Source organism: Antedon mediterranea, chromosome 4 (assembly GCF_964355755.1).
Source record: "Antedon mediterranea chromosome 4, ecAntMedi1.1, whole genome shotgun sequence".
NCBI classification, from domain to species: Eukaryota; Metazoa; Echinodermata; class Crinoidea; order Comatulida; family Antedonidae; genus Antedon; species Antedon mediterranea.
The window spans coordinates 15,870,679-15,895,577 of NC_092673.1; the positions used below are offsets into that span (position 1 = coordinate 15,870,679).

Here is a 24,899-nt window from a genome sequence, read left to right on the forward strand (position 1 = left end):
AGCAGACTGATCCCCTCTATGATTTTGACTTTCTAATTTGATGCGGGCGCCCTACTCCATGGCTCACAATGGCACCACCCACAGCTCTATTCTATCCCACAATGCCTTTCGAAATTGTTACGGACGAACAGGAGATTCTTGTGTTATAAGTTCTTTGCTACTAGGCTTTAGAATTATAACAAAAGTAGGACAATTAAAGATGTCATGACAGTAGGGGGCAGCAGATTCAGATTTGGGATGTTTTCTTTAATGCTTCTTAAAGTTTAAAAACATTTTAGCTTTCCATATATTAATGTAATGTAGATAAATTATACAAATACAATAAAAAAAACTCTTTGATCAAAATCAGGAGTATTTTTTCTTTAGGTCCAAAAGGCATTTAGATAAAACAATTAAAGAGAATAAAACAATGTAGTCACTCTCATGACTTGTGACCCAATAGACCTACATAGCTTAATTACTTAGCCTACCAAGTTTAAGCTTGATTCACATTAGGATGCAACGCAAGGACGTAAACACAACGCAAGCGTGTTGACCAATGACCGGCGACAGTTCGAATAATCCATCGCTTGTGATTTGCCAACTCACTTAAGCTTGGTTCCCACTAGAACGTAACGCAAGGATGTAAACGCAACGTAAGCGTTTTAACCAATGAGAAGCGAAGTTATAGACAGTTAGCAATCACAAGCGAATAAGCCATCGCTTGTGATTGGTCAATTCACTTGCATTGCGTTACGTCCTTGCGTTGCTTCGCTAGTGGGAACCACGCTTAAGGTTGCGTCTACATCCTTGCATTGCGTCCTAGTGAGAACAAAGCTTAAGGATGTGTATTGTGTGTATATGAGTGTAATAGTAAAAGAACATTTCACAAATTAAACAGACGAAAGTAATTAAGTTTTGTATTTTAATTTACGAAGCCTTTCATACTGTAACAGTACATTTATACAATGGTTTTAGATTCTGCTGAGTTATAAGATATTAATATTAGTGATAAAAATAGTCAGCATACTTCTAATTAATCAAACATGACTTAATTAACTCTAGGCTAAGATGTCCAACCCGCTGCCGACGACGACGCCATATGATGGCACGTAATAGCCTTGAACTTTGTTCAAGTACATAGATTGGCATGAATTCAACGTATCACAGATTTCATAGACTGCTAAATGAATGCTTTCTAACAATATTGAGCTAACGCTACATTCCTACGGGTAAATGTTTCATTATATTTGAATACTGTTTGTGTCGTACCCAATAATCAATCACAACGCAGATTTGTGTTTAAATTAGGTAAGGGGGAGGAGGGAGGGGAGTGGAAGGGTGTACACTTCTGGAAAATTCATTAGGTAATTCTTTTACAGTTTGTTTAAAAATTGTCAGTTAGAACTGTGCGCCAAAAAATCAAACTCTTAAAGGGGCGTGTCAAATTAGGATTTAAATGAAAGTCTTTTTATGCGATTGCATAGAAAATGATTAATTACCACTTAGCTATCATACAACATCAAACTAATTACTTAGTTTGCTTTTTGTTGCCCATAAACAACTTATCTTAAAAGCAGATTTAAAATTATGGTTAAGCCATTAAATTTGGCATTATTAAATAAATTGAAATAAAAAACTTTAGCATTTACTAACAGAGTAAACATTTGTAATGTATCACGTACTGAACGCCAACTATAAATGTTGAAAACAACAAATTTAGATTGATTTTGAATAAATATATTTACTGGCAGGTTGACATTAAGCAGTGCACATTATTGGCTTTGTAATGGACTTTAAAGTAGTATTAGCATATTCACATGTCATTTAAAAACATTTTGTTGTCATCAAACTAATTTATCAACATGAAATGTAAAATAACCTTTGGTCCTTATTTGCATAATGTATGTATAGATGCATACCAGAGTTCTTAACTTGTTACAATTAATTTCAGTATTCTTGATAAAAAATGTTTGTAGTAAATAAAAAATGTCAGTAGATTTTTACACATCATGTCAGAAATTCATTCTGACCATGCGCATATGTTTCTGAGCGTAAGCAGAATTATTTTCCGTAGTTGGTTGGCGAGTCATCTTTATACTTGTACGTAACCATTTTGTTTTTTTCTAGGGTTTCATATAATTGAAGGCCAAATTCAAAATTAGATTATAACATGGAAAATAAAAAAAGCTATATTCGAAGAAATAATTAGTTAACTTATAAGTTATATAAACAGTTTGAGACGTATTCTGAAGTGAAGCTTACAATCAAAACAAGTTATAACTGTACAAATATTTTGTCTATCAATACTTTAAGTTCATTATACTAACAATAATATTGTACTAACTTAAAGGACATAAAAAGGGGAATAGTCTTTAGGATTATGACTGAAAATTGTTGTGAAAGAAAATAACACAACAATATTTATTGGCAGGAAATCTTTCAAAACTGAACTGAACATTTTCTAAAGTTTTCTGGGGAATCAGACAATTTTGGCTACCCTAAAGATTACCATTTTTTTCTGGTACTGTATGTGGCCGAGTAAAAAAAACAATTACAATTGGTCAAGTACTGTATTAGTGAAGTAAGCTATTAATGGTACAATTCAATTAATTAAAAAATGGACTCACTCAATTAATACAGTTCATGTTTCATATTAACAAAATTTAATGAACAGTGAGCCGATTTTTTCTGGCCGATTCAAGAACTTGCGCTCGTTGCCAAAGATCTTTTGTTAGAGTTGTTTTCCCATATGACAATGATAACAATCTGAAAAAAAAATGAAAGAAAACAGATTCAATTTTATGTGTACCTTTGGTTACTTTGGAACTAAGAAAAACAATTTTATCTAATAATATAAAAATAGTCTTGAAAAGGTTTTAAAATATTTTCTTGTATTTATAAAGTTGGAATTGAATCACGAATAAAAAGGTAAAAGTATATCACTAAAATAACTGTAATATTTGCTGCAGATACCTTAATTTGTTATTTTAAAAGCTATGATAATACTGCTATATTTATACTGGAGAATGCTTCTAAAAATTTGAAAATTTAAGACAATAATATTTTTGTTATTGATTATGGATATTATAAACAAACAAAGAGAAGAATGCAAAGTTTAAAGATGTATTGTCCCTTTGACTAATTCCCAAAAAATAAAAAATAACAGATTTTAAAAAAAGATCATAATAGTTATTAACTATCACCAAAAATTTGTCGAAAAAAAAATCATTTAACTGAAATACAGACATGTCTTTTGTTAAAAAAATAACTTTGACTTCCAGTCAAAGTTTTCGGTCAAAACATATCCCATAATGAAACGCGCTTGTTTGGCTACTCTGTATGTGCATAATCATAAAACTTCCTCACGATCCGTTTGAAAACACTTTCTCAACTGTGACGAGTTGTAAACAATCCTAATTAGCATATGCATAATGCGTACTCGTGGTTTGAAATCTTTGTTTATTTTCGCTCGCGACGATTTTCCAGACGAAATGTAATAAAACTAATTTACCTGTTAATTATGTAAACTTGTTGCTTTTGGCTCGAATTTTTGACTTAAAGTGAATAACTTTAATATTACATTGATATGGCCAAATTAGATTTAGAATATTTTGACCTTCATTTTTTGTGTTTCAAGGGACAATACATCTTTAAGAAAAAATTTTAAAAGGAATTTCTACTACAGGTGTTATTATTTAGAATCTCTCCTTAAGGAAACCTCTAATAAAGGGGCACCCCTATTATGGGGCCACTTTTTATGGTCCTACTAGGAAAACATTCTTAGAAAGTTACCTGGCGACAAGCAGCAAACAGTGAAAGTCATCCACAGTCATATTTTCTGGATTTTGCTTACGTAACTCTACAAATTCTTCCTCAATTTCCTATAAAAATAACATTTTGTACACAAATAAACAAGAATTATTTTATTCACGCTGAATAAATGCAAATTTAAAATTCAAAAGTGTTAGCTGTAAAACATAAATAAAGACAAAATAAGACCAACAAAGAAACATTAAGTCAATCAAAATATCAAATAGGACTATTTGTAGGGTAAGGTCTATTTTTAGGTAACAATAGGGGTTTTACGCAACAGGACGGGAAGCGCTGGATGACGGTAATTAACACAAAGCCTTGTCTACTTTTAGACTGTGCATGCCCCAATCTCTCGCCCAAATTTGTTTAGGAGCAATAAACTGTATATGTGCTTTCGTCTCAAAACATCAAGATCACTCCTGAAAAAACATTATTTTTAAATACTGCAAATTCACTTCTGATTTGAATTGAAACTTTGTAATGTTATATATGAATGAATATAAAAATGAATTGAACTGATTTGTGGAGGGTAAACAGTGCTTAGTGTGATGGTTATTCACCGACCGCTAGGCTGAAGGAATACAATTTCACACTCTGATGAAAATTGACGCTCTGTTCACTACATCCCGTCTTGATGCGCAAGTCCCTACTTTAAGAGGCAGTATGGTTGGATACAGCATGTAGTAGTATATTTTTATTCTTTTTTTTCAGTTGTTTTACTAGTTTTCTAAAGCTCTATGGTAGTAATATACCCAAATATGGTAGTGATATGACATAATCATGTCCATATACTAATTTAGGTATTTGTATAGCGCCAGAATCAACTAAACCGAAGTAAAAATCGCTTATATTGGATGTTAAAAAGATGCATTTTAAGTTCTTTAAAAAAAATAACAATAGAAGTTGATTTAGTAAAATTACGAGGGAGAGAATTCCAAAGAGAAGCAGCAGAGAACATAAAAGACCTTTGTCCATAAGATTTTATTTTTATTTTATTTTATTTTATTTTATTTTATTTTATTTTATTTTATACTCATCCAACAGCGAGTAACCCGCCAATTACAGGATGGATAAACTATTTAATAATTTCACAAGACAAACATAAACACAAGATGCTCTACATAAACAAAGACTTATTATTAAGTCTTTGGGATTAATTCTACAAACAAGTAGTAGGTTTTGATCAGTCGAACGAAGACAAGCAAGAGGGGTGTAGGAGGGAAGAAGATCAAGGAGATAAGTAGGTTGTTTAAGAAGTATACAGGCACATCCCATTTTTTGTCACATAAAGTTTGATAGTGTAGACAGAGCTTTATGAGTTAAGAATCTTTGTTTTGGAAAGGCTCTCTCTCTCTAATTGAAGTTTTGTTTCCATGAGATAAAATCCCTTTTTTGTTATGGCACAGGGAGTAGAGAACAGGTATCAAATCGGTCCTGATTGTACACAGTACCTTTTGAATTGGTTCTGGTAGATTGTAATCCAGTTCCCGCATCAATCCTAGGTAACTTCTGATCTTTGTAAGAACAGAATCATTTAGTTTGCTCATCACATTATCAAACCCAACTGACAATTGTTCATCTGTGTGGGAGTATTCTAACTTGATATGACAGTCACTCTGAAATACAATGCATACAGTATATATACTATTATATTCAAGGTATTCAATCATTTAACAATTATCATCATACTAGGCAGCCAAAGGCTGAAGAAATGAGAATAATTTGTGACATAAAAAACATCAAATTATTAGCTACAATAAGCAATTGACTATCAAAATAAAAAACAAGAAAAAAATGAGTAAAATGTTAACAAAATTAATTAATAAAGTAGCATTCAACAACTTAACCATATTATGTAGAGTATAGATTCTTATTCTCATTTTCTTTATAAATTTTGTAAAAACAAAAGACAATTTTTTATGGGTTTGTTACTAGAAAGTTCTACTTTTCCACAACAAGGTTGCTTTCAAATCAATTGTTAATAAACAGTGTGTAAATCATTTTGTTCCAAGTGATGTCGTTTAAAGCGCAAATGTACATAAATTGTCATATCACACTGGTGACACACATTTTTATGATTTCATATTGCGGATTAACTATTGAAAAATAATGCAAATACAATTATTTGTCTTGCACCATTCAGTTGGTTAGCCTACATCTGTCAACACAACATGATATACTATGGTTCTACTCAATTACAACAGTTTTCAAGTAATCTCAATATGAAATAATTTCACTGTCAACCAGGCCTTTCGAGGGTTTTCAACTTCATTTGGGAAAACAGGCTCTCTAGTTGGGTACCTTCTCTATCTTCCATTATTTCTTTTAAATACACCTTTTTCGTAAGCCTCATTTTATACTAAAATAAAGATTGTTAATTTTAGCCATGGCAATTAAGTGCGATTCTCAAGTGGTGCTTTACAGTGTCTGCACGTGTATGCATTTAGTATAAAAAATAAACTTAATAGCTTACATACCTACAATGTATCTCTTAATACGAGTGTATGTAGAAGGTGGATCTTTTTAAGAGAGTACAATTAGAAAAGTCATCGGTTTGAAACGTGCACTGCTTATTTCCGACAGTTTTATGTATCGATAGGTTGTAATTAAATAGCAATATCACTTTGCAAAGTTAAATTAAATTTCACATAAATATAGATATATCAGACATAAATGACAGGCTCACGAAAATCTTAATAGTAAAACGTCAGAAGGCAGAAGACTTGTTTTGTACCATAGTCTACAGCATAAAACTCGATAAAAAATGTTATTTTGTTAAAAATGGCACCCCAGGCACATTTAAATTGCTTGACAGAATGGCATACTGAACTAGGTCACGGATCACAAACATGATATATTGCAAATGTTACAAAAAAATACATTAATTTAAATTTGACCTATACACACGCAACTCGATAGCAGTATTTATATTCATTTCACCATAATAATCAAACTAATAATAATTAATCAAACAATATTGAGAGGATGACAATAAGCTTGCATTCTGATCTGGTGGTAGAACGATTCTTCTCAAATAAGTAGGTCCAGTGTACACACAATGTTTGTGTTACTGTAAAGTGTGATATACAAGGGAATTATTAAGTACAGTATATTACATTATTTCTCATTATTATTATTAAATGTAAGGAAGTATACATCAATAGCTTTGTATGGTTGTATGTATTTTTGTTTATTTGTTTTGCATTATAATGTAAACACATTCCAACTTAGCTATGTCATAAAAGCTTAAAGATGTATTGTCCCCCAAAAACATAAAAAATGAAGATTAATTAAATCAGACTTTGAATATGTTATTTTTTAGTTTTAATAAAGTTAATCACTTCCACAGAAAAAGAAGCGAAAAAAATCATGTTTCACTTATTAAATGACAAAATAAATGGTTAAATTCAACCAAAAATCCATTGGCTGGCAGCCAATTTGACCATTTTTTGCTTTAAATTACACTTTTTTTAGGTAAATACATTTTTTTTCGATCCAATTTTTGGTCAAAGTGCTATTATGCTACATTAAAATGGAATATTCAACAAAAATTTTTTTTACAATTATTTTTTAAGGGGACAATACATCTTTAAAGTATTAAATCATATATAAAATTAGAAAAGTCATTGGTTTAAATAGCAATATCACTTTGCAAAATTAAATTATATGGGCCAAAATAGCACCCTCTGTCACTCTCTGTATTTTGTTTGTTGTTTATTTCAACAAAATGCAAAAAGATAACAACAATATGTGAAAGAGGTCACAATAACTAACTGTGATAAAGAAGGCTTGTGACCACCTGAACAATTGTTGGCACAACAAGTTAATGACAATTAAATTATTGTTCATAAAAAAAAATTCTATTGTGTGTGTATTTTGCAGTTGTCGTTTCCATTGAAAATTTTTTTAGAAAATTGTATTTTAATTCACTAAAAAACATTCTTTACAGCGTTTTTTTTGTGAACAAACTGCTAGCCCGAATCCTGTCATGTTTAATACCTATCTGTTAAAAAATATATCAGCTACCATAATTTTTAACAGCCTAAGGGGCTGATCGGCATCGTTCTCAAAATGAAAATGTCCTAAGCTAGGAGGTATATTTTCATTGATAACTTTTATAAACCCACATAAAAAAACAATTTGATAAACAACAGATCAATTTAAAGCTTCTTAAATATAAATTACGAATACAGTATTTGCGACACTACGCCGATTTTGTGATGCCATGCCTCAATTATATTTTTTCAAAAACTCAAAACAATAAAACATACCGGTAACATTGACTTTGCCTCTGATAGAATGAGCAGAACAAGGTTTGTTGGAAAATCAGCTGTATGGAAGTTGAAGTCATACTGTAGCTTCTGCCAGGTGATAGCATTTCCTAAGGCCTTTAGGTTTTCAATGCCTACACATGAATATAAAACAAACAATTTTACTAAGTATTATTTGATTTCAGAAAAATGAAATTATTTTTTGAAACACAAACATTATTTTTCATGTTTGCTTTACAGGTGTTAAAAATATTCATTCAAATAGCAGGTAGATGTCCACCCATATTGACTCAATGACAAAATTATGGGTTGGTTGATTATACCCAATACTCATGGATGTGCTTGGTAGGACAACCACCTTTAAAGTCTTCCGCCCACCCAAAAACTAATATTTCAAGTCAATATAGAATCTCTGGGATACACACATTTCACAAAGAAACGAGTTGGAGTTCATGTACCCAAATGTACACACGTGTATCCCTCCACATCGTCGAAACGTAACATCTAATCTTAGTTGTTAAATATTTGAAATTTCCAAAAATGCATACTAAAATGTTTTCAATTAAGTAGCCAATCGCATGGGACCGAAACTAGTCAACCGGATAATCAATGCACAATATATTTTTTGTGCGAAAACATGTGATATGAACTGTACTTTTAGACCGAAATTCTGAGCTGAAGTTTTATATGTATGAAATACCTTATGTGCCAAAATATTTATCTTTTTACAAATGTAGGTCTAGAACCTAGACTATAAATGTATATGTAAAAATAAAAAGGTTAAAACTGAACATTGATTACATCATCAAAACACAATTAGTTAACAAAAAATTAAATAAAAATATACAAAAAACTAAGAAATGTTTGAAAATAAGCATTTGGGCCATACCCTTTTGATCCAACTGCCCTGGTTCAAGTACAGTCTCATCAATTATTACGTGGGTTTTTTCCGTTAGTTGTAGCATTCCGCTCTTTAATCGATGCTCTGAATAGTTTTTCTTAGGGGTGAACCGTAATGTATTCATGTTTTTTAACGTCATCGGAAGGAAGTGCGACTAAAAGAAAAAAATTAATGACATGAAGTGAAGATAATTAAATATTTTCTGTGACACCATCAAACAATTTCTTTGAAAAAAAATGTCATGAACCAGGCAATTGTAGGAATTGATAGTGTTTTCTACCTTAGAGTCTATTTCATTACCATTGGACTATTTATTTAAATTGTAGAGTAGGTTAATAATTCAACTGAGACAAAGCAGCAGTCTCAAAATGTAAGAAATCAACAGATATAACAACAACAATTTATTTGGAAGCTACACTTTTGAAACAGTGGAAGACTTGAGTGAAAGTGTATTCAGAATAAATTAATAATATAATATAAATATCACAAATATAAAAATGGAAAAATAAATTTGAAAAGTAAACTTAAGAAATGATCTACTTCTATGTGAAAACTGCATTTTATAAAAATTATATATTTATTTAAAATGTAGAGTAGGTAATAATTCAACTGAGACAATGAAATGGTCTCAAAATGTAAGAAATCAAAAGATATAATAACAACAACAATTTATTTGGAAGCTACACTTCTGAAACAGTGGAAGAATTGAATGAAAGGAAGTGTATTCAGAAAGAATAAATAATGTAGATAGATTATATCATAAATATAAAAATGGAAAAAAAAAATTCAAAAATAAACTTGCTGCTGCGTGGAAACTGCATTTTATATCAATTGAAACAATTTTGAATCAAATATTTTCTTATTGGAATGATATTTAACCTCTCCAATTTGTGACCTATATCATTTGAAAATTCCATTTAGATAATATAAGTTTGGCTTTATAGTATTGCACTTACAGATTTGGTCAACCTCATGTTTGAACTATTAAAGCCATATACACTTGGTTCTTATTTGAAATAAAAGCCATACAGTACTCTTAAAGCTTTGTATCAGTAGCAAATACAAAACACTGACAAAAAATCAATACTATATTCTTTAACAGTTGAAATATTTCAGTAGAAAAGTAAATATTTGAAAGCTATCAAAATCTAAAATTAATCAAACTTAGGAGTCATGTTTCAATATTAGACTCATCAATTTGGTTTTACAATTTCTATTTGATATGTACATAAAAAATAAATGTTTAAATTTATCTTAATAGTGGTGACAAATGTATAAATCGCAACTAAATACCAGATTTACTATTTGAAAGCTAATATTTACAATTTGGAATTGAAACTTTTCAAGACGTCAACAACTACAGTAAGATCAGTTATAAAAACATCTTATATATCTTTTTCAATCATTTTTTTTACAAAGGAGTGTGTTTCAACATGGTGCAACTCATGTCATAAATTACTTCTCAAAATTAATCAAATAAAACGCAAATATGAGTTGAAGCGCTATTGAAATGATCAGATTCTCTGAATCAAATATATTAAAAGAAACATAAAATAGACCACAACAGTATTTGTTTATAGGGAGTTTTACTGTAGCCACAAACAGAAGAGCCAATAAGAAAGGTGTCCCTTTAATAGAGGTTCTACTGTAGCCATAAACAAAAGAGCCGATAAGAAAGGTGTCCCTTAATAGAGGTTCTACTGTAGCCATAAACAAAAGAGCCAATAAGAAAGGTGTCCCTTAATAGAGGTTCTACTGTAGCCATAAACAGAAGAGCCAATAAGAAAGGTGTCCCTTAATAGAGGTTCTACTGTAGCCATAAACAGAAGAGCCGATAAGAAAGGTGTCCCTTAATAGAGGTTCTACTGTAGCCATAAACAAAAGAGCCAATAAGAAAGGTGTCCCTTAATAGAGGTTCTACTGTAGCCATAAACAGAAGAGCCAATAAGAAAGGTGTCCCTTAATAGAGGTTCTACTGTAGACATAAACAAAAGAGCCAATAAGAAAGGTGTCCCTTAATAGAGGCTCTACTGTAGCCACAAACAGAAGAGCCAATAAGAAAGGTGTCCCTTAATAGAGGTTCTACTGTAGCCACAAACAGAAGAGCCAATAAGAAAGGTGTCCCCTTAATAGAGGTTCTACTGTAGCCACAAACAGAAGAGCCAATAACAAAGGTGTCCCTTTAAGAGAGGTTCTACTGTAGCCACAAACAGAAGAGCCAATAAGAAAGGTGTCCCTTTAATAGAGGTTCTACTGTAGCCACAAACAGAAGAGCCAATAAGAAAGGTGTCCCTTAATAGAGGTTCTACTGTAGCCATAAACAGAAGAGCCAATAACAAAGGTGTCCCTTAATAGAGGTTCTACTGTAGCCATAAACAAAAGAGCCAATAAGAAAGGTGTCCCTTAATAGAGGTTCTACTGTAGCCATAAACAGAAGAGCAAATAAGAAAGGTGTCCCTTAATAGAGGTTCTACTGTAGCCATAAACAAAAGAGCCAATAAGAAAGGTGTCCCTTAATAGAGGTTCTACTGTAGCCATAAACAGAAGAGCCAATAAGAAAGGTGTCCCTTAATAGAGGTTCTACTGTAGCCATAAACAAAAGAGCCAATAAGAAAGGTGTCCCTTTAATAGAGGTTCTACTGTAGCCATTAACAGAAGAGCCAATAAGAAAGGTGTCCCTTTAATAGAGGTTCTACTGTAGCCATAAACAAAAGAGCCAATAAGAAAGGTGTCCCCTTAATAGAGGTTCTACTGTAGCCATAAACAGAAGAGCCAATAAGAAAGGTGTCCCTTTAATAGAGGTTCTACTGTAGCCACAAACAGAAGAGCCAATAAGAAAGGTGTCCCCTTAATAGAGGTTCTACTGTAGCCACAAACAGAAGAGCCAATAACAAAGGTGTCCCTTTAAGAGAGGTTCTACTGTAGCCACAAACAGAAGAGCCAATAAGAAAGGTGTCCCTTAATAGAGGTTCTACTGTAGCCATTAACAGAAGAGCCAATAAGAAAGGTGTCCCTTTAATAGAGGTTCTACTATAGCCATAAACAGAAGAGCCAATAAGAAAGGTGTCCCTTTAATAGAGGTTCTACTGTAGCCACAAACAGAAGAGCCAATAAGAAAGGTGTCCCTTAATAGAGGTTCTACTGTAGCCACAAACAAAAGAGCCAATAACAAAGGTGTCCCTTTAATAGAGGTTCTACTGTAGCCACAAACAGAAGAGCCAATAAGAAAGGTGTCCCTTTAATAGAGGTTCTACTGTAGCCACAAACAGAAGAGCCGATAAGAAAGGTGTCCCTTAATAGAGGTTCTACTGTAGCCATAAACAGAAGAGCCAATAAGAAAGGTGTCCCTTAATAGAGGTTCTACTGTAGCCATAAACAGAAGAGCCAATAAGAAAGGTGTCCCTTAATAGAGGTTCTACTGTAGCCATAAACAGAAGAGCCAATAAGAAAGGTGTCCCTTAATAGAGGTTCTACTGTAGACATAAACAAAAGAGCCAATAAGAAAGGTGTCCCTTAATAGAGGTTCTACTGTAGCCACAAACAGAAGAGCCAATAAGAAAGGTGTCCCTTAATAGAGGTTCTACTGTAGCCATAAACAGAAGAGCCAATAACAAAGGTGTCCCTTAATAGAGGTTCTACTGTAGCCATAAACAAAAGAGCCAATAAGAAAGGTGTCCCTTAATAGAGGTTCTACTGTAGCCATAAACAGAAGAGCCAATAAGAAAGGTGTCCCTTAATAGAGGTTCTACTGTAGCCATAAACAAAAGAGCCAATAAGAAAGGTGTCCCTTAATAGAGGTTCTACTGTAGCCATAAACAGAAGAGCCAATAAGAAAGGTGTCCCTTAATAGAGGTTCTACTGTAGCCACAAACAGAAGAGCCAATAACAAAGGTGTCCCTTAATAGAGGTTCTACTGTAGCCACAAACAGAAGAGCCAATAAGAAAGGTGTCCCTTTAATAGAGGTTCTACTGTAGCCACAAACAGAAGAGCCAATAACAAAGGTGTCCCTTAATAGAGGTTCTACTGTAGCCACAAACAGAAGAGCCAATAAGAAAGGTGTCCCTTTAATAGAGGTTCTACTGTAGCCACAAACAGAAGAGCCGATAAGAAAGGTGTCCCTTAATAGAGGTTCTACTGTAGCCACAAACAGAAGAGCCAATAAGAAAGGTGTCCCTTTAATAGAGGTTCTACTGTAGCCATAAACAAAAGAGCCAATAAGAAAGGTGTCCCTTTAATAGAGGTTCTACTGTAGCCACAAACAGAAGAGCCAATAAGAAAGGTGTCCCTTTAATAGAGGTTCTACTGTAGCCCTACAAAAAAGCCAATAAGAAAAAAATTGTGAACTGTCAATATTCATTTGAAGGACAAAAATAAGACAAAATAATAAAGTAATGAATAATGACAACATCTGGAACATTTTTTACATTGTTGTAATTTTTTCATAATGCAATTCAAGTTAAAAAATGCTATTATGAGATTCTGACAAGCAAAAAACATTACATTAACATGAAAAGGAATTTTAATTGAATGGAGTAATATATGGATTTTGTACGTGAAATTTGTTTGCTTTTAAAATCCTGTAAGTCGCATCCAAAAGGTTATGTAAAGTAATTATATCATTTGATTTGTTATTAATAAATGTCAAGTTATAAAATTACAATCCGTATCATATCACATAAAATAATCAGAAAAAGCTGATAGCCAATTTTCTTTTGGTCAATTTTTTTTCTTGAAGAGAAAAACATTTTAGTTACAGGAAAAAGAAAATTGAGTGAATTTAAATGTAATACAAGAGCCAAAATGAGAAATGTTATTTCCTGTGTAGTATTGACATTGTATTTGGTAATCTAGTACCCCTAATAAGTAGATTTTAGGCAGATTTTAGATAGGTCCTAATAGGTTTTACCTCATTAGCATAATTCAAAATCCCCACTAATAGTTTTAGATAGATTTTTCACTATTTTTAATCTGTGAGTAACACACTAGTTGTATACATCTCTCTATTGTCTACTTACAATAGCTATACCAAGGGCTACCAGCAACCTATTATTAGACATAAACAAACTGATAATAGCCAGTAACTGTTAATAAACTATCTATTTTATACAATAGATAAATTTGGACTACCAGATAGCTATTAGAAATCTATGAGTATCATATCTATCAACTGTCTACTTATAATAGCTATACTAGGGCTACTAATAACCTATCAATAGACTGTTAACAAATAATTAATAGCCAGTAACTCTAATCAACTATCTATTTTATATAGCTGGGAAGTAGTCATTCCATCGTTGACTCATTGAGTTAAAATCCTTAGTAGGCGAGATAAAAGGTCTACTTAAAAACTATTAGGGCTACTAAAAATAGAGCTATTTCTACTTACGACTACTTAAATCTACTAATTTTTTTTGATATGGGTTATATAAATTGAAACTTTTACCGTTCAAGAGACAAACAAAATATTTTATATTTTTTAGAATTCATTTTATACCCGGAACCCCCCTTTAAGTTATTGTATACTTCTTTTATTTCTTAAACTGTTTCTAAATAAATATTGAATGAATTAGAATTAGTCAATAGGCGATGTGAAATGTGAATTTTGTTTTCGTTCCTAAATAAGGGTGACTAAGCAATCCTCAAGATTAAGTGTGGTCCCCAATAGCGACGCAACGCAGCGATGTATTGAAGCAAGGTGTGAGTGGAAACCGACAGCGCAACAGTGCTGCAAGCATTGCAGGTTTGATTTCATGCGGGTGGTCGCCAACACAATTATTGGAAGGGTATTTTTCTTACGTTGAGTAGGTTGCTTTATGTTGAATCGCTAGTGGGAACCTAACTTTAGTGTAAACACATGTCTTTTAATGAGAGTACAGAACATTTCATGGCAAGACTGTATAAAAAAGGCTGAAATCTACAATCAAATCCCTCCAATATCATCCTCAGTCTCTCAACGCAGAAATAGATTTGCAGATCACTACTATCGAGCAAAAGAGCAGGTCATCTCTGATATACTGTAATGAACGTCTTGGGGTAGAAGGCCAATGAATTACACTGACTGTGTTACAAGTGATGCCAACCCATTTATTGATGGCCTACTAAATCAAATGATGAACAAATCACTGTGGTGTGGCATTGTGAACTCCATCTTGGATGCGTCCTCTTGATGATGATGAGTTTAAACAATGCAAACCAATCAGGTCCTTTGGAATATACCTCACAAGAGTGCTTAACAAATGCGTTGTTGATTCTGTCTGCTATCAAATTTTACTTATTTATCTATTTTTACTTTGTATTTTGTTGTAGATTTTTGCTAATATCATAATGTGCATTGGACAAATAATGCGTCATCAAGATTGATAGTGTTAAATAAATATTAGAAAGCACAAACCTTGGTTACGATCGTCTGTAATAAGGTGTTTATTTTGATAGGAAGGCAACTACTTGTCCGACAACCGCTGATATTCAATGCAAACTTTCCCAATGAAAGCATCTCTCGTCTTGCGTACCTGATTAAATAAAAAAACAAAGGTAGTTGCAATAGAACATTTTAGGAATGTATATTATTATTAATACTGTATTAAAAAGTAGCTTTTAATTGTTAAAAAATTAATAAAATGCAATTTATAGTGTATATGTATTTTTGCAATTGTCCCAGTGTATACACAAAAAAGCAAAAGAAATCATCTGAACTGAAAATATTTTCTGTAGTATTTTTTTTTTCAACAATGCTTAATTATAACAATTGTAAAGGTTATGTTTCTGTTTGTTCTTAGGCTTATATGCAAAAGTATATTCACTTTCTTAGTAAAATTGTTAACCTAAAATGTGAACTTAGTTGACGTGCGAGTGTAGAATTTTAGTGAGTTTTTGACATCTGTATGTATTTGAACTGGAAAGCTTTATGGTTCAAGAAATTCATTTCCAATGAGACTTTTATCTTTTTACGCAAACATGTACATACACTTTTGAACCACATTCACAATTATATTATACACTTTCAGATGATATTAATGATAGTAAACAATTTTATTGTTTTCCAACTAATCGTCTCTAAAGATTTGTAATATCCTAATAGTTCTATAATGAGCATTTAATTTGTATTTAAGGTCAATCGATGATACAAAAGGTTAAATCAAAAGTTCACTACACAGCATTTACAGCCAGAGGATAAAATCAATTCATACATATTTAAACTGATTTTGAAAATAGTCATACCATAGAAAAATGTTTATTTAACACTTTGACTGCGAAACGGAAAGATCTCCACAAATTACATTGGCATATTAACAAAAACTAAGTTAAATTACATTTCCATTTTTATCCCATTGTATAAATTGTGGGGGTGTTTAAAAAAAGAAACAATTTGTTGATGCAACTACTGTACATTATTTTTGTCATGGAAATTGAACAGAAGGTTTTGTATTGTACATAATTGACAATGTGTTAATTTATTAAGACGATTTTACCATACTGTTTTACTTTCAATGTATTTACAGACTGTACTGGCAGTACATTGACTGCCTGTTTATATGCGCTACATATGCACACAAAAAATTTAATAAGAAGATTATAAATAAAATTCATTATTTTTATAGTCATTCTTGTTAACTAAAAAAAAAACTGCACAGACCAATGTATAAGCAGGTACTAGAATTTACATAACAGTCTGCAGAAGACACTGTGGTAATGCTATGTAGAACCAAAATGATGAGTCGGCAATAATAGCAAGGAAAAAAAAAACATGTGGAGGCCATGAGTTGAAAAGGACCCCAGGTGATAATAAAAAGACCAAGAAAATGAATAGCAAAGATTTGATGCCAATCAATGCTGTACTGATTCTAATATATTACCACTTAGGGACTACGTTACATGTTCACACACATTTTCGCTTTTGATACACGAGATATAAATCAAATGTGAAACGCCTCCTGCCAATGTAATGTTTCATCTCCACAAAAACTAATGCGATTCAAATCTAATTGTATTCTAGAGGGCAACACATATGATTGTTAGGCACAGCACATTTATATGTTATTATGTATACATTACATATAATTGACCCATCACAATTCTATACAGTTTAAAACACAACATACTTATATAAATACATTTTTGGCCAATTACAATAGTACTAAAATTCGGAATACTTATTAAACAATGACTGTATTAAAAAAAACAAATAGAAAAACAATATTGCCACAAATATGTATGTGTCTCTTGCAGGTGACAAACCAAAGACTGTAAAGGTTTTTTAAAAACATTTATAAGTGCAATTAGTGTACTGTAAAGCCCGTGGGCTTGTAGGTCTCTTGGATAGGCTTCTTTTCGAGATTATTTGTTGCTCAAATGCAATCAAAAAAAATATTTTGAACAGTTTTGGAAAACAATAAATTGTCAATATATGTATATATGTATATATAAATCCAAAGGCAAATTACTGAAAAAATGACAATGCTGTGGGTATCAGTGGCTGGATCTCAATGGAGATACAAAAAAAAAAAGCGAAAAGCTAAATCAAAACGATCAGCTAGAAAAGTTAGCAGAGCTTTCGGGCAAGTGATATATGTATATATAGATATAAACTCATTTTACATCGTTAGTTTGCACCACAAGTATCTGGCATTCAATCAGCCAATCATCATTCAATTTTTCAAGATTACTTTGGCAAACCAAAGAGGGGCTTCTTTTCAGTTTTTGCAAATAATGGCAATTTAGTCATTCCCTTTTTGTCATACTTACACGTTAGACAGAAGATGAAGTAAGAGATATTCTCCAGCTAATTCATCACCTCCCAAAACATCCGCAAACATGGAACACAGATTACTTCTGACCACCTCTGAATGGGCTTTCATTGTTTCTAAAACTATCAACGAGAAATAAATGTACTTGTGGTTAATACATACATACAGTTGTTTCATCACGTTTATATTATACAAACTTATGATGGTTATCTATAGGCTAAAGTTAACTTAAGTGTTTTTTTGGCGTTTAGGAAACCGATATACCAAAACCAGAACAAAACCGAAACTGCATTTATCAGCAATAAATTTATTAAACAAGGCAAAAGGGCAAAAAGGAAAAAGCGCAATTCCATTCTATCATCGTATGCGTTTGAGTCTCAGCCTTCCCGGAACTGTTGCCTCCTATCCTAGTAAAAGCATTAGAAAAGAGCAGATATGAACAAAACCAATGATTAAAAGATAAATGCCTAATCAAGCTTATTGCCTCTAAATCCCAAATTTGTATTATGAAACATAATTATATTGAGATATAACTTTTAGCTTAAAACAACAGTGTTCTTAAATTTAAAACACACATTGAAAACACGTTTTGGTTAATAATACAAACATGGACATTCCCAATTTATTTATTACAATGTCACTAACTGTAGTTGACAATCAACCAAAATAGGCTGGATAATAAGCAGGTTTGTAACAATGAGTTTGGTTACACTGTAAAATATGTCAAAATATTCAATAGTCTTAATTTACTAAAGAAATCAAAGGTAATAAGTAGAAAATGTTTGTTTACATACAGTAGTGTACAAAAGTCCAACACAAGCGAGTGGCCGAGCGGAAAGACAGTGGAACCGTAATTACGTAGCCATAACATCATAAGGAACCTACAAACCATAGGTCCAGTGTACACATCTAGCTCATCCACTTTAAAGAACCTAGTACATCTTTTGAGATGAGTAGAGGGTTACTCCAATGTACTAGCACACACAGCCACAGTCACACGCATTGTGACCCAATTTAATTTAATGTTCCTGGTCGTATTTGTTCGAGGAATTTATTTATGTACCTTTTGGGTGAGTAGAGAGGCTTATTTCAAAGTAGATCTTAATTTTAATACTTTGAATGTTTATAATATTGATATATTTTTTAATAGTTTATCCATTTTTAAATCTAAAATTGTAAAAGTTATTTCAATGTTTATTGTATTGTGGTAGAGAATTTGATTTTGGAAGAATTGAGTGCAACCTATGCAACTGGATTTGCACAAGTAAAGATACCAGATTAGAAAGTCCACAGCAAAACCAAATAAATTACGGTGGATAATTGTGCTTTACCTGATGTAGCAGCCAAGTTAGAAGGGAGAAGAGGGTTTGAATGTGCAAGTTTATTGGCGATGAGTACATGTAATCTTGGTACCAGAGATGGAGGAGGTGAATGAACTCTTTGCTCTTCAGTTACCATACTGTCTTCTCCACCAAATGAGGAACTATAATAAAACAAAATATTCATAAACTATAAATAGAAGTAAATAGAATCTGTTAATTATGCACTGCCGACCATTAGGGATACATCAAGCTTGCGTTTGGCTCCCTTGATTTATTCTAAGTAAATGAATTTAATATTAAGGTGTATTAAGGGCATAAACCTATTTAGCTACTACTTTATAAATGTAAATTTTGACTTAAATACATAAATGAAGTGTCATGATTAATTGAATGAATGATTTATAAATGAAGGAAAGAAATCAATGGTGTGGTGTTACTTACAGAGACAAATAAATCTATAACTAGAACTATCTATATGAAAATTATGTTAGTTTCTCAGATAGTTTGGAAATGCTGTTTTAAATAATGTCAAGAACTGTACATAGAAAATCAGAAAGAAAGAAAACTTCACACAAACATGTTCTCCTTCACTAATACACAATCAACACTAATTATGTGTATAAGTATTTTTGTTACTAATTATGTGGCCTCTTCAATATGCGATAAAGTCATAACCATAATCACACATAGTCACTAACCGTTTATCCAGATACAAAATGTCAAGGTCAGGGCATGGAGCTATAAAATTAGATGTCCGTTCATATGCACATTCTAGATCCACATACCATGGAGCTATTATAGCTCAATGCACATACTAACAAAAACTGACTTCATTTTACATGAAGATACTTATATTGAAGCGAACCTGTGTGTAGGCCATACGGCGTTAAAAGACTGGTTCTTGTCAGATCACCAAAGTTAAGCAATGTTGGGCCAGGTCGCATTCTGGATGGGAGCTGTATATACCAGACACTAACAGTGATGGTGTTAATAATATCAGACTAGCATGTAATAGGCATTGGTTCAAGCCTGTACCATACTAACTGTATCCTTAGGCAAGATTTACTTTCATTTCCTTATCCTTCGGATGGGACATAAAGCCGTTGGTCCCGTGTACTTAACAGTGTACGTTAAAGAACTTGGTACACTCCTGGTGTGCTGATCTGGTCTGCACTGCTGGCTGCCATGGGTCCGTGGAGGGCCTAATCCAAATTTCCTCAGTTTCCAGTTAAGTTTGAGGGAAAATATTAATACCTTTAACGGTTAGCTCCTGATCTGGATTAAAGTCCGCTAGTGTGAACCAGGCCAGGGGTTTTGATTGAACTCTTTTTAGAGTCTAGCAGCAGCTGAAGTGATGATAAATAGGCCTTAATAGCCTGGTTCATGATATGTTTAAATCGCCTTTTGTAAAAACCCTAATATATTAAAGTCATCAATATAACACAGAATTTGAGCTCTGCAATTACAAGTTGTAATTGCAGAATTAAATAATTAAAAGTCATGAATTGTAATCACACTTACATCTCTCCTGAGTTATTATCACTGAGTGCTGGGTCAACTGATAATATTCCTACAAACTCTATCCCATCATTCACTTTAAATCCCTCAAAATTGTCATAAATCTGAAAAGAAAAAAAAAGAATATATGTGAAAGTATTATTTGGAAATTGTCTATAACAATCATTAACACAAATATTATAGATTAGATAAGCCAAGAAACTCATATTGCATTTTAAATGTGTGGTGCAATGATGTAGTTGTTATCAATAAATCAAAAAGTAATCATCTAATGGTACTAAAACTGTATGCGGAAATTACAAATTTGAAATTTAAACTTATGCAGTGGATGAATAAAATAATTTTAAATTAATAAACATTATCAGATTGAGTATTCTATTTGTCTCCATTTTGTATTTTATAAGGACGTACTTATTTCTTATAAAACCAGGGCAAACTTTGAGTTTAAATAAAGAGCAAAGAAAGTTATACAGTAATACATTTTAATTACTCCATTTATATAGATTAGAAATACTGTTTATTTGCCTGCTCCTGTATGTTCCGTAAAACATTTTTTATTGAGGGCGCTTTTGATAAAGGAACAGGATTCCATATGTACAGTGTTGAAACAATTTTAATTTCATTTTAGTAGTTTTTTTCATTAATAGTTTTATACTGTTAACAGCTGGTTTTAGAATAGGCCTCTCATAACAGTGCAAGTAAATGTACAGCTTAATATTTTATATGATATACAGATGATGCTCTTATAAATGAAATTACAATTTTTTTATAGTTAATTTTTCACAAGAGAGAGTAATAATTCATTGCCATATTTTATGCCTTTTAAGTTGTGGAAAAAAAAATCATTTCATTTGTTCCATATATATAAAGTGAATGCAATAACAAGTTAAATATACTTTAACAAGACAAGCTGGGCCAGTTTCATCTGCAAGTGGAAAATTAAGATCTTGAATGTGGCCAGTTATTCCTTTCATTTCATCTCCTTTTTCTTCATCTTTCTTTGCTTTTTTCTCATCATTAGCATCTCCGGCTGCTGACTCATCTTCCATGGGCACGGCTGGACTAGCTTTTGTTGAAAGATCAAGACCACAACCAGACGACATGGTTAGTTGGTCCTCGTCAAGTCTTCTCTTGGGTCGAGAGTTATGACAAGTAGTGGACTGCTTACATTTGCTTTGATCCGCATAAATCTGTCAGTTTTTCATTAAGAAAAACAACAATTTTATTTTTCTTTTTGTATCCATAAAAGAAACATTCTTAATTATTATTTTACAAAGGCAATGTTTTAAAATTTAAACTGTTAAAGGTCATCTTGATGGCAGAGAGTACTGTACTGTGTATTTTAAACTTGAAAATTAAGACTAAAAAGTATTTTAAGTAAATTTTCTTTTGGATGATCCAAAAGAAAATTTACTTAAAATACTATACAGTGATCCAGATGAACCTTTTTACTAATAAGACTAAAAAGGTTCCCACCAGGACACAACACAAGCGCAATGTAGTTTGACTCACTACGACATGATGGATCAACTTACAATGTTTTGTGATTGGTCAACTTGTGCCTACATCATTTTGTGAGAACCAGTCTATACATATAGTGGATACTAACCGGGCAGTTTTACTTACTTATCAGCCAAAGCTAAGGTTTGGGCTATTCTGAAAAATATTTTTGTAATGGCCTCTTTAAAGATTTATTGTCCCTCTGAAAAAAAAGTTTTTGTTGAATATGCCATTTTAATGTCACTAATAATAGTTATTCACTTTGACCAAAAATTGGATGTGATTGACATTATTAAAACTGCGAAATGGTCTATTCAATGTCTTTTTAAGTTAATCTCCATTTTTCATGTTTTTGGGGGACAATATATCTTTAAATCAAAATGTCATTAGAATAAAGTAGTGATTTTTTTCTCTTCAAATTTAATTTCATTGAGTGCTTTTTTTCTTCAATTTTAAAATAAATTGTAGTATCTCAATAAAATGTCAGCTGACGGTTAAAAAGTAATAACATTATTGTGATGATTAATTTGAAAATGCTGTCGCTCACAGCTAGGAAGCCAACTACAAAACTGTTCATAATAACTGACAACCGTGAAAAGTAAAGAACAATATACCAAAAAAAGAAGGATACATCTTTGACCCATTGATTTTCACCGGGTAGAGGTACACAATAAAGCGTCTGCCGATCCATCGGCACTGTGGTGGCAGCATTCATGTCGATATGCTGATGTGTAGAGCATTCTGCTATATCTCTGTACATTCCACATTTTATTTCCTGTATAAAAAAAATACAAAAATCTGTTTTTATTATCTTTTTTTTATTATATAGTTTTTAAACTATTTATTTGTACATGTGTTTAATATTGTTATCAGTGACTAGTAAGGTAAATTTCAAGAGTTTGATCAAACCAGTTATGTAGGGGAATTAATAAAATATACAGCCATACTTGCAGTAGCAGTACCTAGTAGAAGATAGAGGAGCATGGAGCTGTACGCCTCTGGTCTGTAATTTATGTATTGGAAAGCGAGTTGGTAAAAGTACCTAGTAGAAGATAGATGCGGCAAATCTTTGTACCCTCAAATTCTAATGCGTATTCTTACCTTTTGACCAGAAGTTTTGTCTATGATTTCATAAGCTCCGATGTAGAACTCTGGATCAAACATATCTTGAATCATACAGCGAAAACGAACCAGCACATTTGTTTTGAGATCGTGTAGTGGTACATCGTTCAATGAAGGTATCTATATAATCATAAGACATTTTAAGATGTGGATGCACTTTGCTTGATAGAAGGATTGTGCATAGGTGCATTAAATTGGCACCCATCTCTACCTCCCCACCCCCTTTTATAAATTTTAAAAAATAACTTGTAAAAGATAGAACATCAGGTTTAAATTCAGCACATCATTTTAAAAGGTTTAGGCCTTTGGCATCCTATTTCAAAATTCTGTGTGTGTGTGTGTTTATTATATATGGCCCTGTTAAACTGTGAGCAAACAAAAAACAAACTCATTTTAACAAGTTTTATTTAATATTTGAAATAAAATATAGCAACTGATTTGGGTTAATTTGATGTGGAATTCATTGATGAGTTTTACTTACCGCACTGGGGTAAATCTTACTTTGTTACTTAAGCCTGCGTCTGGGGTTTGACCTTGGTTACACAAGTCAGGAGTATTAAGATTTTGTCTCGCTCATGCTATGATTAATTAATGAAGACTTACCCAAAGCAGAGAATCGGGATTCTCTAAACGCTGTCCAAATGTCTTTGATACCCTGTTTGTCATTGTATTCAAATCATTATCTTCCGCTGTAATAATAAAAAATAAGCATAAAAGCATGAATGAGCTAGCTATAATATGTCTTAAATAATAATATTTTTAGTAGGCCGAGTAGAATCATTATGTCGTTCCCATTTGGCCTACTTTGCCATCGGGGAGGAAGAGAACAATATTATCATTATTTTACTAGCCTACTGTAGCTGGCTAGGTAGGCTCTAGCTAGAGGGCCTACGTACTACTACTATTTAGGCCTAGTAATAATAGGGCTAGGCCTCCAGCTCTATACTACTACTAGCCTAGCTAGGCCTAGTAGTAGGCTACTACTAGGCTAGCTACTACTAGTACTCCAGGCTAGCTAGAGTAGGCTAGGTCTAACCCAGCCAGGCCTATCCTACTAGAGGCCTAGTAGTAGGCCTTTTACTTAGCCTAGCTAGGCCTAGAGCTAGTAGTAGGCCAAGCCTATCATAAGTACCCCTAGCTAGGCCTAAAGTTCATATAAAGGTTAATTCCTACCGAATAAATTTTGGACAGTTGATAATGGATTACTTTGCCAATCAGTAATCCCAGGCATTTTAAAAGTTTAACGTAATATTGTTTTATTTTTTATTTAATATGAGTAGGTACGCTCTATCGTCAACTCCCCAACAACTCTGTTCGGAGCACTGGAAAGTTGTTGGCGCGAAAATATTCACATGTTTGTTGTTGAATTGTACGTCCCTTTAAATTACACACCTGACTGATTTTAAAACAGTATTATATGTGTCGTAAATACAATTAACTATAATAGTCGTAAAAATTATTCTTAACGCTATAATAAATTTAAAGTATATATTTATAATAATAAAATGAACGGTTTATTTTTACTTGATTTATAATTTTGGAGTTATAATATATATACTATACTTATGATGTACAGGAGTGCAGGTTCGTTCATTATTTTAGAGGTAAACTACAAGGCCTAAGACGTTTGCAAGTTGGTATAAGTAAGCTTTTGATTATTTATAAATACTTTATTTTAATAAATACATTTTTAAGTATTGCTTTTATTCTTATGATTATTACATA

The 24,899-nt window shown here is 32.3% G+C and overlaps 1 protein-coding gene across 1 annotated transcript; it reads right to left on the reverse strand.

Annotated features, from left to right (window-relative positions):
- Nucleotides 1-742: 742 nt before the first annotated feature.
- On the reverse strand, nt 743-24,483 carry LOC140048039 (mini-chromosome maintenance complex-binding protein-like). The gene is made up of 14 exons (XM_072093045.1): nt 24,348-24,483; nt 23,778-23,863; nt 23,154-23,294; nt 22,684-22,827; nt 21,449-21,742; nt 20,556-20,656; nt 19,044-19,195; nt 17,711-17,834; nt 15,360-15,477; nt 8,956-9,121; nt 8,067-8,200; nt 5,247-5,411; nt 3,775-3,863; nt 743-2,748 (listed from the first exon to the last, which is right to left on the reverse strand). Exons 1-14 carry the CDS (start codon nt 24,403-24,405, stop codon nt 2,646-2,648), a joined length of 1,875 nt encoding a protein of 624 aa, XP_071949146.1. The 5' UTR covers nt 24,406-24,483; the 3' UTR covers nt 743-2,645.
- Nucleotides 24,484-24,899: the final 416 nt, after the last annotated feature.

Bases quoted from the DNA above. Each gene is read 5' to 3' on its own strand.
- LOC140048039 (XM_072093045.1), bottom strand. From the start codon at position 24,405: ATGCCTGGGATTACTGATTGGCAAAGTAATCCATTATCAACTGTCCAA. The intron at 9,122-15,359 runs GTTTGTGCTTTC...TTTTTCTTTTAG, and splicing joins TACAGACGATCGTAACCAAG to TCGCACTTCCTTCCGATGAC. The intron at 2,749-3,774 runs GTAACTTTCTAA...TTTTTTTTTCAG, and splicing joins TGTTTGCTGCTTGTCGCCAG to ATTGTTATCATTGTCATATG.